Source organism: Lissotriton vulgaris, unplaced genomic scaffold (genome assembly GCF_964263255.1).
Source record: "Lissotriton vulgaris unplaced genomic scaffold, aLisVul1.2 SCAFFOLD_1347, whole genome shotgun sequence".
NCBI classification, from domain to species: domain Eukaryota; kingdom Metazoa; phylum Chordata; class Amphibia; order Caudata; family Salamandridae; genus Lissotriton; species Lissotriton vulgaris.
Genome location: NW_028240683.1, coordinates 440147 through 458717, shown reverse-complemented (window position 1 = coordinate 458717; position 18571 = coordinate 440147). Strand labels below are relative to the sequence as shown.

General features: G+C 43.4%; 1 protein-coding gene across 1 annotated transcript in view; it reads right to left on the bottom strand.

Annotated features, from left to right (window-relative positions):
- Window positions 1–18571, bottom strand: part of LOC147672910 (WD repeat-containing protein WRAP73-like) — a 381825-nt gene that overhangs the window by 184692 nt on the left and 178562 nt on the right. The window contains exon 5 of the mRNA XM_086947927.1: window positions 12344–12447. Coding sequence (XP_086804053.1) covers window positions 12344–12447 — 104 coding nt within the window. The remainder of the gene's footprint in view (window positions 1–12343; window positions 12448–18571) is intronic.

Here is an 18571-nt window from a genome sequence, read left to right as displayed (position 1 = left end):
GCTTTTGGACTCGTCTCTGCAGCTGATTCACTGTTCGTTGAGAAACATTCATCGCCGTGACGCAAGTGCACTCATACATTCCCTCTAATGCTTCCTGGTCAACAGACGCCGTCTTTATCAGGCGTCTTGGAGCAGTACATTACAGGCCAGCTCTTATCATTGGAGCTGCAATCTTCCAACAAGCATTTGCAATGCAATAGGCCTCGCATTTGCGAGAGTTTAAGCTATTGGCATTGTAAATGACAACGCCTTTCATTTAGGTTTTAAAAACCAACACGTATATAAGTGGCATTGCCATTTACAATGCCAATAGCTCAAACTCTCACAACTGCGAGACCTATTGCATTGCAAATGCTTGTTTAATTTTATTGTTACAAACAGTCATGATGTGAGGTTGTTTTGATATCATGAGTTATTATTAAGAAACATGTGTGTGCATTATGGAAAAATAAATGCAACAGATGATCAATGATTACTATTGATTTTTGGAAAATATTTAGGTTTAAACTGAACTAAAGTGTATTGAGAAGAGGTAAAAATTGTTTGTGGTTAAAAGAGCAAAACGTGAGAGTTTTGCAATTGCAGTGCAGGTAGGGTCAAGCGACAGGCAGTCACTTGTAGTATACTCATACCATATCTGCGACACGTCCATTCTATATATCCGCTCAAAACACGTGTGCAACGTTTGACCATCTGAAGTCACTGTCGTGGGTGAACGGAGAAAGGGACACTAAGTGAATTATGTCACAGTAATGGGAGGGCTCGTGATGAACACAGGCCTCTCTGTTTCACACTGTGGGCCTGCAGAGCTCTGGCTGGACGGGTGGGCGGGCAGGCCTGGGGGGATGGAGGGAAAGCAAAAGCGCGCCGCCATGCACTCGTAGTGTGCACATCCCTACACTAAATAAAGATGGCGTCGGGCAGTCCACATGTGTGCATTTTTTTGTCCTACACGTGCATGTTTAGCTTTGTAGATGGCAAGAGCAGCCATCTTTGTCCATCTGGATGTGCGTGGATTCAGCTTTGGCTGAATCGCTTGCAAAAGGTCCTCTCCATGGCGAGAGCAGCGCATGCGCTGCTTCCGCCAGGCGAGACATAAAAAGCCTAGTGTCGCTTATAAAAAGCGCATGATTGCGATTAGACTGTACGTGTAGGTTTATTACTTTTGATTTCCGCATTCAATATGCAAAGCTTGTATATATATTAAATTATTCTCTGAAGTAGCCTCATTGTGTGGCGACCTGGCTCAACTATTTCATTATTTATATGCTCTGCTAAAGACATTTATCAGTTTCTGAAACAGGACCCGGCAATGTCATTTTTTCAGGAGGATTCCTCACAGCCCCCTTAGATGGGGCAGCCTGTCATGCTCTGGGTACTGTGCAAGGCACTTGCACAGAGGAGACATCTGTGCTGGGAGGAAGAGCGGAACCAATGTGTATAAGTGCACAGATCCGAGGTGCCCACTTTAGCGCAGAGTCATGTGACTATGAGGAGGCAGCCCACAAAAACAAGTCAAACTGTAACACGACGCTGGAACAAAAGACTAGTGTGTGCAGGGTTTTCTCCCGTGCAACTGTGCAACTGTGCAACTCTGCAGGGGTTGCTGCAGCTGTCCTCCATTGTCGCCTCAGCACAACCAGTCCATGAAATAAATTAAACACTATGAAGCTGCCAAGGCTTCACAGTTGGGAGGGTGCGAATAAAAAGTCACGAGTGGGAGGGGCACAACAAACTGGCAGAGGGAAGAGACTAAACAGGATTTGGGTGGGTGGGGACAAAGCAAACAAGATAAAGGCACACAGGGAGCCACTCAAAACACAGACACAAGTGTGAAGACCTGTTTAGAATTTACAACAAAAGTTCCTGAACAGATGGTAAAATAGAAACAAGGGTTGCAGGTAGTGTGTGTCCTGTCTTTAACAGCTGGTAGGAAAAAGTCCATTATGAAAACAGTGCCCACAGACTTAATAAAACCTGCGGAGTAACAAAACTAGTAAAAGGGCCAGTCCTCATGGAAGGTAACGAAAGTAGAAAAGGCGGTACTAAGGAGGGACTACTAAGCCTATTCATGATTCAATCGCAACTAATTAGAAAGGACAGTAACAGGAGCCAATTGAAAAGATGGGCGGAAAATGGACGGAGCTTCAAGTCCATACCTGAATACAAAATGTCTCAAAGAGACAGAGCCAGCGTTGCCTATGCGAGACCTAAAAAGGGAATGTGAAGGTGCAACATGTTGGGTAATGGTCATTTAAGGCTTTATGCTTTGTAGAACATGGAATTTTGGAAAAGTCTCAAGAACAACCAGAATAACTAAAGTAAAAAGCCACACTGTATTCTTTGATTCTGAGCCTTTTAAAGTGATACCGCAATCCTGCTTAATCGATGGCGCAGCGATTAAATGTCAATAAAGTGCATTATTGCACCTGAGATGGTCAGAGCTCTGGTGCACGCTGACTCAACGCTGAGTCCGGCTGTCTCTCAGTTTTCCACTGACACTGTTGACTTGAGGCCGGGAGCAGGCAGCGGGAGAGGACAGGGAAAAGACTGCAACCAGAAGGCACCCATGGGGGCTGACCACTGTCGCCTGCATACTGCTTACAGGTCATTGTTTGCCTTACATGGCCTGCTTAGTGTCAAGATTTTAAACGACTCGAAGAAGCAGACTGATAAGCTGAAGCAACAGGCAGTAGCATGAAATGCAGAGGTGGTGAGGCAGGGCGAAGTCATATATAAAGATAAAGATTACGGACTAATGATCATAATTAGTGCTATGAGCTGTTGGAGCAAGGCCTTGCCAGTGGGCTAGCCACTGGTGGAGGCTGAGTCACTGATCCATGGAGGTGGCCGGGCTAGATTTCTGTGTGGCTTGTGGAGCAGCTGCAACCCCGTATACCACAGTTATATACTAAGGCATTACTATTGCTCACTTAATAGCCGATACTTGAGATCTGATACCTCATTTGGATGCTACGGCTATCCAAGGACTGCTAACGTCGACTGTGGTCTGGTTTTTTCCTTCTGAGCTCAGCCTGTTAGAAACCAGATTTAATTTCTTCAACTAGGAAACTGAGTGAATTGCTGGCCCTGAGCCTCCATCCTGTGCGAGTGGCAAGGCGTGACGCTATGGAGCGGCCAAGAGGTGTTTTATAAAGGAGCTCGGTGGGGGGAGGACAGTGCAGTGAATGATGAGAGCGGGAGATGCCATTTGACACTGTACATTGGTGTGGTGGGACAGCTTGGTAAATCTGGTTATCCATGTAAGAAGTTGGCCTGGCATATGATGTCCACTATTCTAGCACCAGTCCAAACGACCCTTATTGATGGTAGGTTTAAGACAACCTTTATAGAAAGCTATCCTAGTGGTAGCTGTGTCTTGAAGGAATGTAAAGCAGCTTGTTTTAGCAGTCTATAATCTATTGAATGATCAAATGAAAGTACACCACACAAGGTATATATCAAAAATATATGTATTTATTCTAAACACAACCCCTCTAGTCTTTTTATGAGGCTTGAGGCAAAAGTACAATACAGGGACTTTAAATACCACACAGTAAAAAGCACAGTATACGTTTTGCCCTAGGGGCCTCACAAACCATATACTAAAATAGTGGTATAAGAAGCACATGAGGGATAGAAGCTAGGCCTAGGGCCTATAGAACCGCTGGGGCAACCAGGAACCACCCAAGGTAGGGACGCTTCGGAGTGAACTACGATCGAACCCCTTTAGACTTAGACTTAGACACTTGGAGAGTCAAGACCCACGGGAGCACCGGAGTACCCGGAGTACTTGTGTTACCTTACCCAGGGAAGCTGGGTGCATAGGTGTCTTTTGGTGTCGTGTTTCGTTGTCGAGTCCAATGGAGAGCTGCGAAGAAGTGCTGCAGGCGATCAGAGGAAAAGTGTCCTGTGGATCCAAGGGTGGATCGGAGATCTGATGAACCTGAAAGCAGAAGGGACAGAGTCTAGGTCACTAGCCAGTGACTAGGATGGCGACAGGAAGATGCCAGCCAATGTCGGGTACTTTCAAGTGAAGTAGGTGAAGCTTGACTCTTCATCCACGAGGTCCAGGAGGCGTCAACGACTACCAGGAGCTGGATTCTAGCTGTCCCACGAAGGATGTTGAGTGCTGCAGCGTCGGTATCCGGATTGGACCCAACAAGGCTTGGCAACAGCAACCCACGCAAGAAGATAAGATTGACTTTGGTGCAGACCAGCAAGGTAAGAGGGACTCACCCTTTGGAGGGGAGTCAGGGCAAGTCTGGAGCAACCAGGAAAGCCCAAGAAACAAAGGATTGTCCTTCGTGGGGACCCACTAGCCAACGGACTAGAGATCACGAAGGGGCCTCGAGCTGCGGTGAAGAAAGGGGAGTCACGGGACACTCATGGAGTGTTGGCCTCTCAGCTTCGGTGCAAAAGGTGCACGGGGCAAGGGCAACAAATGTCCCAATGCACAACTTCAGGAAGTAGGTGCAGTTGCAAAATTGCAGGATGTCCAGGAGTTCCGGTCCCATGTCTCTTGTGACGGCTGCGGGTCTCCGCTTTGCTGAGATCTCGTGTCAGCCTCCGAGATATCTGGAAGTCCGTATCCTGTGTCGCAGATTTTTCGGGATCCGGCGGGAGTCTCGAAAATGCTGACCGGCAAGATCCTCTTAGGGGCCTGTTTGAACAGGGGGGTCCCTCCTTGACCCCAAGGAAGGTTTCCTCCGTCTTCCAGTCGATATGGAATGTCGAAGGTCCGAGATTTCGTCCAGGGTAATCTAAAGTCCTAGGGACTGGGGTCCTATACTTGCACTAAGTTTAGAGGATGGACTAACCCTAAAGTCCAACCTATGGGAGGACCTGGGAGGGGGTGGTTATACCCCTTCCGCTTTGTCCAGTTTCGCGCCAAGGCTGGGGCTGAGTGCCCCAGAAACCGGTTTGAACTGGGAAATGCATGGAGCACCTTGTGTGCCCCAGGAAGTGTCTGAAAAGCATTCCCTGAATGCAACCCACCCTGCCCCAATACACTAAAGCCTGTCTGGGGTAACCTATTGTCCAGGCCTCCCCTGCCGGAGTTCCGTCCAGCAGCAGGAGGACAGACTTGTGTCTGTGGCAGCAGCATACATTTTGTGATGCTGAGGCTCTTTAAAACTTTAACCGGGTATACCAGTGTGTACATGTCTTCTCCCTCTAGAAGGGTGGAATGCTACCCCCGCCGCCAGAACCGGGGGGGGGGGGGTGGTATTCCAAAGTGTTTGATACAAAACACGACCTGTTTTGATAAAGTTAGCATTAACCGCGAGGATTATAATGCACTTAAGAGTATATCGTATGGCTATATCATGGAACAGCTATAAGGAAGGGATTCCGAAAGCTGCAGAGGGGCACAGCTCATGCTAGGGCACGCTCTCACACAAAACCGAGCACTCTGCCTTTAGGATTGTCAAGGCCTGTCATAGGAGTGACTTATAGGTTAATATGTGTCTATATAAATTTAGGTAGTTATAAGTATACTATAACTCAGTAAGGGGTGCTTACACCACCTTACCCAGGCTGCAAGTGTAGACCTGTGGTGCCATTTTGGAAGGCTTCACAGGGCTGGCATAATACATGCTTCAGCCCCTGGTAGGCTTCTTGGGTACCTATACCCTTGGTACCTAAGGTACCATATACTACGGGCTCAAAAGGTAACTCGGTAACCAATCTGGTATGTACCTAATGTACATGGAATCAATTTAGAGACAGAACAGCTAGGCTTTGGTCCTGATTAGCAGGTCAACAGCCAGAATAAAGTCGAAAAACCAGTGAAACACAGCAAGAAGTGGGGGTAACCATAGGAAGCAGACCCTACTCTCCTACAATCCACCATCTTCTTCTTCAGTCTCCTGTATAATTTGGCCCTAGCTGTTAGGCATAGCTGAACAAGGGCTGGCCACTGGTCAGACGCTGGCTTGTATTTCCTCCATTGTCTCAGCTGCATTCCATAGAGGCTGAACCTGAAGCAGTTTAGTGTAGGGAGAAGGAAGGAGAGACCCAGTGAGTCGGAGCCTGTTGCGGGGTTAATAGAAAGGCATGAGGAAAATAAGCGCTTATCCACTGCTGTAAAAAAAAAAAAAAAAGAAGAGAAATTGGTCTATTATGTTGACATGTGAAGAAAAGTCAGGACATACTAATAGGAGCACAACTAAAGCTACTGACAAGTAATATTACTAGGCCTTGGGTTATCGTTAATCCCACACCTAACCTGCAACTCAAAATATTGCGGAAGAGGAGTCTTCTAGTAAAAGGTGATGCCATGATAATGGTGTATTTGAATATGTAGGTTAAATGATGAATTGTGATAAACAAGACATTGATGATAGAATTATGTTGTTTGTGGACGTATTTGTTGATGGAGGTCAGGAATGGTTTTTAGAACATTCAAGGATTTTGACAATATAGCTCTCTCCCAAAGTTTTCCAAGAATATCATCTAAAGACATATCCTTGGTTACATTGCCTAAATAAAACAATAATGGGCATAAAGGTCAAACTGCAGTGATACACTTTCATTCGAGTCTAGTTGCAGAAATGATCTTAGGTTGCATTGGTGATTTTCGATAGGATGTGCATGAAAACAACAAAGATATTGATTCCAGTCTAAAATGTAACCAGAGATATTAGAAAGACCAAGGTGCATTTAATCCAGTAGATAATGTCTCAACTACAGACAATGATTTGACTAGTGTGAAACAAGTTGTTGGGGTAAGTGAGCAAATTGTGATATCAAAAGATGATCCGGGTAGACTAATATATAGGACTGTAATGATAGCTTCAATCTGAAAATGGATGACTAGAAGTGGATTGCCACTGCAATAAACTCAAAGAAAGATTCCTAAATGCCCACCAATATAAAAGGCGATTATCTGATATTTTGCATGTCCTGAAATATTTGCAGGATTAAGAAGAAACTGGCAGCCCTTTGTTCAGAAATTAAAGGACATGGACAATTCTGTTGTTACCTTACAGAAAACGTTGGAGTCAAATGATATGGTGAGGAGTGATTTAACTAGCTATAATTTTATTGGAGTGAAAGGAAAATTTGACAGGGCATAAGGGAGTTTCTAACATTAGTATCCACAAAGAGATATAAGATTGAGGAGAATCTATAAGGAATTAAAAGATTTAGTAACAGTTCTAATTACAGTGGTTAATCAGAAGATCCCTTTTAAAAGTGCTGGAATTAATTATTTTATTGTTATAAATACATAATTTATGCCAAACAATTATCAAGACAAGCAAGTCCAACAATTGACACTGCTCCTGGATAAGATTAATATATCATAGCCCCAGTGTACAATATTACTATCTGCGGATTTCAATTCCTAATCTCGGTCTGTGCGATGAATTTCAAGCCGAAAGGGAGGAGAGTTTAAATATTATGCCTCAGTCATTAATTAATAAAACTCGCACTGCCAATGGGAGGACATTTATGGATATCTCAAATTAATTTAGTCTGATAGTTATTAATGGAAGATGCAAAGGGGGTCAACTGAGAAAACCTACATATGACAATGGTAAAATGTCCTCTGATCGATTATGCAGTAATATCTATTGAGAAATTGTTGTTTAGTTGAGAATCTGGTCATAGGGGAATTAGCTGGCAGTGATCATTGACCTCTTCTACTAACACTCACCTGGATAACGAAAGAAAGATTTGGCGGAACTCAGCTTATGTTCAGTGTAAGAATAACTGGAGAATAATTTGGTCACTAAAAATGAAGAACAAAGTAAAGCAAATGGTCCATAATCTCCGGACTCTGTGCAATGAAAGTTAATATAATAATATAATTACAGAATATGAAAGAATGAATAATGGTAAATGTCCACTACCAGTTAAAGTGGAGAACTAACTATAAAAAAGGAGGATAAAAAACAGAATTTGAGGGTTAAAAAATGAAAGCATAGATAGCTTTGAATAAGAAAATAAGAGGCATATGAATTAGTTCCAGAGACCAGAAACATGAGGTTTAAGGTCTATAAGAAAATAAGGAAAGATTGTGTGGGCAGTGAAGAAGTCATTATGGATGAATGTTATTTCAGGCCTCCGCTGTGGTAGTTTTATAATTAAAGTAGCAACGAAAAATAATTGTAGTTCTACTTAGGTAGCTATCAGGGTGACACCAATTCAAGTTGGGGGGGAAGAATTTAATAACGTCAATACAGAAGGTGACAGCTATAATAAAGAGCCTAAAGAGTTTGCGCGCCCAGGGCCCAGATGGGTTGTCAGCAGACATTTCGAAACTGGATCCCGACCTTTAGGCACGCGTACCGACTCCCCTGATTGCTAACGTAGTTCATTCAAAATGAATACCGGATTCTTGACAGGGGAATATTCAACTTTCAATTTTTTTTAAAAGGATTTCGATAAATCCCTAATAATTATATAATCATAACCCTACTGGACATTCCAAATAAAATCTATGCAAAAAATCTGCTGAAGGCCCTTGAAGCACGGCTAGAGAAAGAAAATATCCTCTCAAAAGCTCAGCTGGGTTTCAGAAAGAAACATTCAACTGTGAATGGGTGCTTTGCATTAAACGTTTAGTGGAAAAGTATGTTATTGAAAGAAGCGAAGCAATATATGCAACATATATAGATTTATCTACCGATTTTGATGCGATTGATAAAACTCTGGGAAAAACATGAATTGGAATATATCCCCAAGTTAACTGAAGTTGATGGTACAATTACACAGGGGTTCTTGGACCAATATGGAACCGGGAATCAAAAGAGCCCTAAAAAAGAAAATCCACACTCTCAATGGGTTGCGCCAAGGTTGTATACTGAGAGAGTTGTATTTTTCCCTTATACTTTGTATCCTGGTGAATGTATGTCCTAGTAGCACTTTTCCACCAAAATTAGGATTAAAGCCAATCCCAGGAATCCTACATGCTGACAACACTATTCGATTAGATTGCACACAAATAGGCCTTAATAAGCAGTTAGATGCTTTTACAACGTATTGCCTAGCCAATGATTTAAAAATTATTATTGAAAAATCTAAAGTAATAATATTTTCAAAAGTAAATTAAAAAAAAGTGAGATCAGCTAAAATGGTGGATCAGATCCAATAAATTAGAGGTGGTTAAGGAATATAAATATTTTGGGTATACTTTTTAACCCCTTCGCTGCGGCGGCTATTCCGCCGCAGCGCTATGGTGGAGGCAGGGCCATGCGGCGGTCCCGTGCCCGTGACGGAACCGCTCAGTCACGGCCCGCGGGCGAGCTGTGCTTGTGGCGGAACGGTTCCGTCATGGCCCTGCCCGCTCTTCAGAACGTCCAGTGCAGGCGCGGAATTCGCGCCAAGCAGCCGCGGCGAGCGGGCAGTGACAGAACCGTTCCGTCACCAGCACAGCCCACCCGAGGCTCATGACGGAACGGTTTCGTCACGAGCATGGGAGGAGTTAAGGACCGTCTTAATTTTAAGGCCTATATGGCCTCCCAGGTCTTTAAAAAGCTGGACTCTGCTCTTGGGCATAGATTTGTTGAGGTATTAAAGGAAATGTGTAGCCTAAAAAAATAGTGAGTTTATAGCTTTACACTTCGTAAATTATGGTGGAAGCAGATAAATTACACCTGCAATCAGCAGATCTAACTATTTGGAAATACTTTCAAATGGCTAAATTAATTGCACACAGACTGAAATTGGGTCTTGTCAACATTAATCAAAGATACTGGCAGATCTTAAACTATGGAGCAAAGTTATGGTTATTGTCTACGGGCTCATTTAGGTTTTTGCTAAAATGCCAGGTACAATTCAGACATGCAACCCGTTGGACCATGGATCTATGTAATATATTGCAGTCCTTTAATATGCCCTCAGCCTTTACCCATGATGAACTGCAACTGACTGTTAATAAAAAATAAGATACAAAAAATATGTTAAAAAATCACTCCATGCAATCAGATATAAATGATTTCAGCAAGAGACCTCAGGCTGTACACTTACCTATTCACATATTATAACGGTAACCTAGAACAGTATTTAAAATATATAAAGGCAAAAATATTAGATTTTAAGTTGAGAGTTGGTCAAGTGCTGTTATTCTTAAAGTGGAAATACAGCACTGTGATCTCAAAACAGGAGCATCAAATAAAGGATCTCTATCTCTGATGTGCACAGTACACTTTAACCTTACGTCATCTTAATTTACTGTAGTGCTTTTACATGTGAAAAATAGAAAGAAAATGTTATTACCGGTTTTTAGAGGGCTTTGTATACAACAAACCCAATATTTATTATTTCTAATACTGGAATGTAGCAACATCAAAATATCTTATAGCGTGGGCAAATATTTAGAGATGGTAAATGATAGGCTAAGCAAAGAGGAAACGAACTATATAAATGTTTAATACCATTGGCGATAAAACAGGATATGTGATACAAATCCTGTGGTATTTTAAACTTGTAATGCTATATTGGTGTGATCATGCTTTTCGATGTTTTCACCATTCCTTCTAAGTTAAATTGTATTTTGATGAATTTATTTATTGTATGTATAATATGTGCACACGGTCAAATTGGCTTTTTATCTGAGCTGAAGGATGGGAATGTTAGATTGACGACGTGGGTGTGGATTTATTTTAATTTAAGTGAAAGTCATTGTAATGTTTGTGTGTCTTGTTTGGTTCAAATCGAACAAATTAAAATATATATATATATATATATATATATATATATATATATATATATATATATATATAAAAGACCAAAGCCACGGCCAGATGTAAAAAATAAAGGGACTCAAATAAAAAGAAACATGAAATGACAGTCAGACAGACCCATAAGCAATTAGTGTTGACGAGGTCAGACTAGACTATGTGATGCAAGACTAATTAAAATGCTTCTATTCTTAGCTCGTCCACCTACAAGACGATATCCCTTCTCTTCTGTCACAGCAGTCAGGTTGGAAAGGGTGCATGTAAGGACGGCAATGAGTGAATGCTTCACAAGTTAACATCGGCCATGCTACCCACGTTTCACAGCACGTAATAATGAATAAACACCTTCCAGGGACAGGATTTTACAGTTATCAGTCTATATATAAAACTCACTTTGGGCTACGTAATCCATTAAATGTGCAAATATATTTTGTACTACTAGCATCCTTTTTTTAAACATTTCTATTTGCATTGTTTTTGCAGTGAAAATACATACATGCATTACAATGGTAAGTGCTGCAGAACTCCAAGAGCAGTAGCATGTATGTGGGTATTATTTAGTATTAAACATTTAATTATTATGAAAGTGTACTGTGAATTAGCTACAAAGCAAGGAGGGCTTCAAAGGAGATTCAACTGACAAGACTTGCCGATTATCCATAACCCCATTGTGGGTGATTGGCTTTACATTTGTTCTGTACTGCTGAGATCTATATAAACGAAAGTATGTGAACAGATCAGGAAAATGAGGCTTCTGGAAAGCAGCGAATGCACCTACAGCTCCTGGGACCAGCAGCCTCTCGGGAACTTCCACTCAGTCTACGATTTTCTTATGCCAGCTTACCCAGCCTACATACATTTTTACCATATTATGCAGCAGACATGTCCATCCTGTTGCAGTAAGCCAATAATATCCCTAATCATTGGCCAAAATGCTCAGATTTGTATTTGAGTGGTTAGAATGTCCAGAAAGTAAATTTTCTAGTTCACCTTAGTGCCATCTTTCAGTATCCACAACTTCGTCAGTCTTTTTACTCTAACCGGAAAGTTCTAATCAGAAATTCAAGGCATAGCCTACTACCGATTGCTATACTTTAGGAAACTTTAAATGACCCAGGGGGTCGTTATTTAAAAGACAGTAATTATTTTATTTGTATGGTGGTAAACGAATCCAATCAATAAATGAACACTTGTAGAATGTCCCATCAGCAGCATAATTGCTAAAAGACAAATCATTTTAAACCGAGTGCGAATCAATGTTTTTTGCTGAATAAAGAATTCAAAGACAGCACCAGTCACATTTTTACAGACTTGTGATGTATGTTCTACGCCACAAACAGACACACAAATGCAACTGTCTCACTGAAGCTCTAAAGGGCAAGACTCAGTAAAATACATTCCAGTGTTAAACACAGACCCTCGCTTTCCTAGACCAGACACAAGGCTTGGAATACCTCAATATTGCATGGATGTTACAGCCCTATTTTTAGATATCACAGCAGTCACGGAAAGTACCTTGAGATGTCAAATTTGAAATAGGAGTCCTGGAATGATGCACATTTATGAATGTGGAGGACACATAATATATTGTCAGATGGAAACAGCGACAGACTGCTATATAATACGTGTCTTTAAACAGCGGAGGTATTTCTTACCCTCAATAACTGCCAGTCATTGCACACAAAGATACTAATGTAATCTTTGCAGTCTCGTCTCTCTGCCAAAGCCATGTGTCGGCCATCGTTGGTAAAAGAAATTCCTGCAAATTAAATTTACATTACGAGTTAATAATCTTAATAAATGCGTACTTTATCCTTCATAGAACGTTTTAAGTAACAATACATGGATTATTGAAAGCATCTCTAGGACTTAGCCAGAGCTAAAATTCGACATAGCTGAATCTAAACTATTACTCGTCTTTAGAACTCACCCCTCGCCACACCCGCCTCCCGTTCTCCACGTTGTCACACTTGCTGCTCACGTCTCTGCAGCTCTGGGTTCCACTGCTGGAGATAACTGTCAGGGCAATTCTTTGCTCTTCGTGCAGGAGTGCTAGTAGTCTGCCGCAACCCTTGAGTCACATCGCTAGGGCCCATCACGGAGCCGCCTGCCCATCATTGCAAGTACACACATAGTGTCAAAACGCCACTACCCTGGCATATTACTTCCGTGGGCCTGCCGTGACCCACAACATATAGTATGAACAGCAATAGCAATTCGGCCCCCACAACAGAGAGAGTGCGCCTTCTACATGCATAAATGAAAATGAAGTTAAACTGAAGCATTCTATACGTCAAGACAAAGTTTCAACACCCACTAGCTGTAATGTGCGCTGATCAGATGAACTGTACTTTCAATGAGCAATGACTGAGGGAGGGCTGACATATTACCCCATAGTATACTGTCCCTTGGTATTAGCTCTGCGAGACTTTAAAAAGGAGCCGTCCAGTGCATTTTTCGGACCCGTTGCTGAGGGGGCAGCTGGAAGGATTTAATAAAGAGGCAGAGACTACAGACTAAGATAGACCGATTTACCAAAGTTAACTTGAGTTTACTTTTATGCCCTGGCTCTTTCCCAATCGCAACCTGTAGGCAGATTCTAACAGCAACTGAAAATAAAGGTGGCGAAAGGGAGTATAGGAAGCTAAGACATAGGCAGGAGTTTCACAGACCTTCCTGGCCAAATATCACATATTCTGGGGAACATCTTCAAGAAAACTGTCTGTAGCATGCATGGAGTAACCCACAAAGCTCAACAGCACACGTTTCAGTCCTACACGTGGGGAATGAAGAATGCCTCAGCTGTTGCCTTAACCCCTTCACTGCGGCGGCTATTCCGCCGCAGTGCTAAGGGGGCGGGGCGGCCGCGCGGCGGCCGCATGCTGGTGACGGAACCGCTCCGTCACCAGCGTCGGTTGACCTGTGCTTGTGACGGAGCGGTTCCGTCATGGCCTGCCCCGCTCAATAGAACGTCAGCGCAGGCGCGAAATTCACGCGCGCAAGCGCGCCGAGCGGGCCATGACGGAGCGGTTCCGTAATCAGCACAGCTCACCCGTAGCTGATGACGGAGCGGTTCGGTCATCAGCACTTAAGGGGTTAACAAATGAGGAGCAGATCTGAACTCAAATGTGCAACAGAATCTCCAGAGGAAGAGAGCCTAAACCTCAAGAGCTCGTTTCTCCTGGAAATCATACACTACTTTCCTAGATTGTGACAGCAGGCACAGCTGGGAAAAATCATTTACAACTGTGCGGAAAACCGTTTTCAGACAAAGCCTAAGAGGGCTAGTGAGGTAGAAATTCGAAAAAGGTGGATGCCAGGCCACTAGGTCACTCGGTTCATCTGTACCACGTACAGTAGTCAAGACCCTCTAATGTTTCTCTACGAACAGTGACCAAGGCCTTCTGAAATTATATTCAAAAAGTCAGTTTTAAAACAGCTAATGCAACCGTTTTTGATGTTATCGAAATGTACTACAACAACGAAAAGCGAACACGCTACCAAGTTCTTTGTTAATTCCTTAGAGATGTCCCTCACACTAAGGGGCCACTTACGATGGCGGGCGGACTTTGTCCGCCCACCACCGTAATGGTAAACGGGACTGACCACCAGAGGTGCGGTGGTACCACAATGCTAATTAGGATGCGCCCACCACTGCGGCGGTCGCATCCTGCATATTATGCATTGCAGCGGGCGGTGCGGTCAGCAGCACCCACCACAATGCACTATATGCATGGTATGCACAACGTGACCGGCACCGCGCGGTGCCTGCCACCTTGTGTGTGCCAAGTGCAACCCCCCACCACCCCACCGGCTGGCAACGGTCCCCCAAAGTGATCACTGCATGCATTTCCATGGCGGAATCAACGCCATGGAAAGACCTCCAAAAATGCACACCCTAATATGGCGGGCACCGCCACCATATTGAGGGCCATTTCCACCCGTCCGGGAATCCGACCGGCGGAAAAGCGGCAGACGGTCTTCCGGTCCGGCGAGATGCTACTCTCCATTCTAATTTGGCGGGGGTAAAACTGGAACATCTGGAGGGCAGATCGCCACCGCTGGTGGACACTGCCGTCCCGGCGGTGGCGATCCGCCAGATATGCTAATAGGACCCTAAGTGTGAAAAAAACGTCAGAAAAAAAATCCATATGTGAGTTCATTGGTTTCGCGCAACACATGCACCACTGCTTTTAATCCTTGTCCAAGGTTGACACTATTAAAAATATGCCACATCGGCACATAACCCAAATAACTATTAAAAATATGCCACGTCAGCACATAACCCAAATACAATTTAAATTCATCTTTTTCATCTTTTGAGTAGAGAAAAAAAAACACCCCAAAAAACAAGCTCAGCTGTTATCAAGCATTAAACCCAGATCAGATGACTGGGGGTGAGTGTTTGATTTGCTCAAACGCTCCGTCCATCATCCCCTTTGGTATCGCTTTCTTCGCCCTAAGTTGGCAGGGTATGCCCAGACGTGGGTCCCTTGCTCACTTTGCCACTGGATTCAAGCTAGCCTGGCTGATGACTGCTGATTAGCCAGAAACCGGTCCCAGGATGCTAGTCTCCGGTCCAGGGAAGACATGGCTAGGCAGTTCAGGCTGGACTATTCCCATGAGGCACAGGGTCAGACTGATTTGCATACGGCCATGTCTGAACTGGGGTGGTGGAGTGACCTAAAGAATGATCATGGATTAAACCCAGATCAGTTGGCTGGGGGTGAGTGTTTAATTTGCTCAAAGGCTGCTTCCATCAGCCCCTTTGGTATCGTTATCAAGCATTGAAGCACACCCTTGATGTGCTAGGTGCCTCAGGTGGGACCCCAATGATGAAGCATGCCACCAACTAGCTTGTGGGTGAGGGCACTTTTAATAAAAACTAAAGCTGTTTTGTTTCGCACTTAGGGTGAGCAACATATCTAAGAAATTAATAAAGAACTTGGTGGCATGCTCGCTTTTCATCGTTGAATAATCTGACACAGGAAGGTGAGCGAGCTCTCGTATCACTCTCTTTTTTGTTACCATTATCACTACGGGTGCAGCATACCCACATATTGAGACTAGGAAACAGACAAGATGTACAGAGCTGAAACTTATTTATGCCGAGAATATTTGAATGTTGTTCCATGTTGCTTTTCACGTAAAGATTAGAGGTTCTGATGATTGCTTTGATTAGAAAAGATGAATGCCAGATGCGAAGAAAGAAAGGCAGAAGGACTAGGCATAACACTGAGCCTGTTGATGTGAAGTTAACTATAATTGTCTGTAGAGAAAAATGTTGCACCTTGTCTTTGAAACGATGGTTTAACTGGTTTTATGTCCTCAAACACCTTTGAAGAACCAAACTTAGGGCAGTCATACCTTTAACCTGGTCCACTCATAAAACTTGAAATTCTTGACACTGGCAATCCAATCACTCTTGAAAGGTAGCAATGATAAAAAGTTACTGATATGCAGAAGGACACTGCATACTAGGGATATGTACTGTTTGAGCTTAAGGACTTATTAAGGACTTAATATGTCTAATTTCATGTATCCCCCCACGATGGTAATAAATAACATTACTCTACGATAATCTGTGTATGTGGTGTGTGTTGTATTTTATTTTCCCATGTGTTCGTAAGATGAACCAAAGTCCAATTTTATTGCATCAGCTGAAAGTTATGAGGCAGTGAAGATCCAGAATAGGTTCCAGATCGTTCTCCCTTATATTCATGGGCGTAGGAGACACTACATTTCTGGGGGGGACAGGGACAACCTTGCGGACTTTCCAGTGACCCTATACAAATCGCCCATTGTGCGAGACCGTACGCGCGTTAAACGTATACAATCTCATAGTTATGAAGAGAAATATTGAGAAAGGCAGGCAAGTAGTCACAGTCAGCAAGTATGCTTTATTTTTATTTACATTCACAATAAAGACCAAATGGGGAAAAAAATATGTATATGAATCTTGCATCTTCATGCACCAAGAAAACAAAGGCGGGACAAAAAAAGGAATAATAAACTAAACGCTCTTAGCGACATTCCTACATCTCAAAATGCAATCGGACAAATTAGAAATTGTTTTTCTTGCTGCAGGAATCTGTTTTAAAATAATGAACTTTATTTTGAAAAGCCAAATAATTTCTTGCGCGGTTCATTGCAGAGGACAAATTATTTCGCTATTCTATGCAGGTCAACTGAGTCCATCATCTCTTTATGTATATTGCATATGGCAACATTGAGTATAGGGTGAGCAGTGTGCCTGTGTGAGTCCTGGGTGAGTGATGTCTGTGTGAGCGTAGGGTCAGCAGTGTGCCTGTGTGAGTGATGTCTGTGACAGTGCAGGGTCGGTGATGTCTGTGTGAGCGCAGGGTGAGCAGTGTGCCTGTGTGAGTCCAGGGTGAGTGATGTCTGTGTGAGTGCAGGTTGAGCAGTGTGCCTGTGTGAGTCCAGAGTGAGTGATGTGGATGGGTGAATGCTGGCTTAGTGATGTGTCATGGAAGGGTGAGTAATGGGTCTATGAGTGCAGGGTGACTGTGCCTATGCGAATGCAGGGAGAGAGATGTATCTGTGCAAGTGCAAAGAGACTTGTCAGGCTACTCCCAGAGATGTATTGGCCAAGATACCTCTTTCTCAAATGTGCTTAAGAATGCACCATGTGCCCACTCTTTTTTCAAAATGTTCTCGTGGGAGAACCCCCGAATCCCCCATAGGTGGTTGGGCCTCGCACGCTGCGCGCGCTCGTCACAGTGCAGTATTTACGCCCAACCACTTTCAAATGTCACCAGCCGCCCCTGCCTTTTAAATGAAAATTACAGTGTGGGCATAAGGTGATCACATATCACTTCACACACTGACAAATCTGAACACACAATGTAATACAGCAATGTCTAGCACCATCCCCTAAATGAATATTTAAAAAAAACCTTTGACCTAATGTCAGATGTGTCAGTACGAATCTAGTTATACTGAAAACATTGACAGTCTTAACTATCACAGTAGTTTAAGGAAGAAAGTCTTGAAAATTTCCAAAAGGCTTCTTCAGAGTTATTAAAGAACACTACAGCACGTCAACACAGAGCATTATATAAGTGTCCAATCTGCGGCTGGGCTGCGCCGCGCCGGGCCCGAAAAGAGACCTGCACCTGGTGTGCCCAGAGAACCAAAGGTGTGTGCGGAGCTGCGGCTGTGTGAGGTGACCTGGGGCCGCGATGTATACACTCACTGCACTGACTGCATGCCAAGAACAACGGTGCGGGACGCTGCTCACAAATGGATAGTGCCAAGAATGACAGAACAGAAGATAGCGCTAGCAACCCCAACCTATGCGTTAAAAACACACGAATGTCTCTTTTCGCACAACAATCTCCAAAATCTTTTCCAATCTTCCTACCTCGCAGATATTTCATTCGCCCCTTGAAAGCCTTGTAAGCGGCCGTCTGATTAATTCCCAGTCCTTATGAGGTTAGATTTCTCACATCCGCGCTCATAAAACTAAATCTACTTTGTAAGCTTCATTCAGATAATAAGAAAAGTATCATATTTAAGCAAGAATATTGAGCCACAATGCCCGTGAATAGCCGAATTTATAGACAGGCCTGCAAACACTAGTCCGCGGTGACATTTACACAATTCCAGTCTATAATTACAGAAACACGGCAAGTTATTCAAAGTGCGGAATTAAGACAGAACATACGTGGGCACAATTTAAACAAAATGCGACGAGGAGAGGGCTTTCACGCACTATAAATAAAAAAAATTTAAAAAGCAGCACTGGCAGCAGAGGTGAGGGCGAGGCTGCTGAGCCCAGGCTCAGGCTGCACTCCAGACTCCACTCAGTCACAACTTGTAAACCACACCCCCCATCACTTTCAAATGTCACCAGGCGCCCC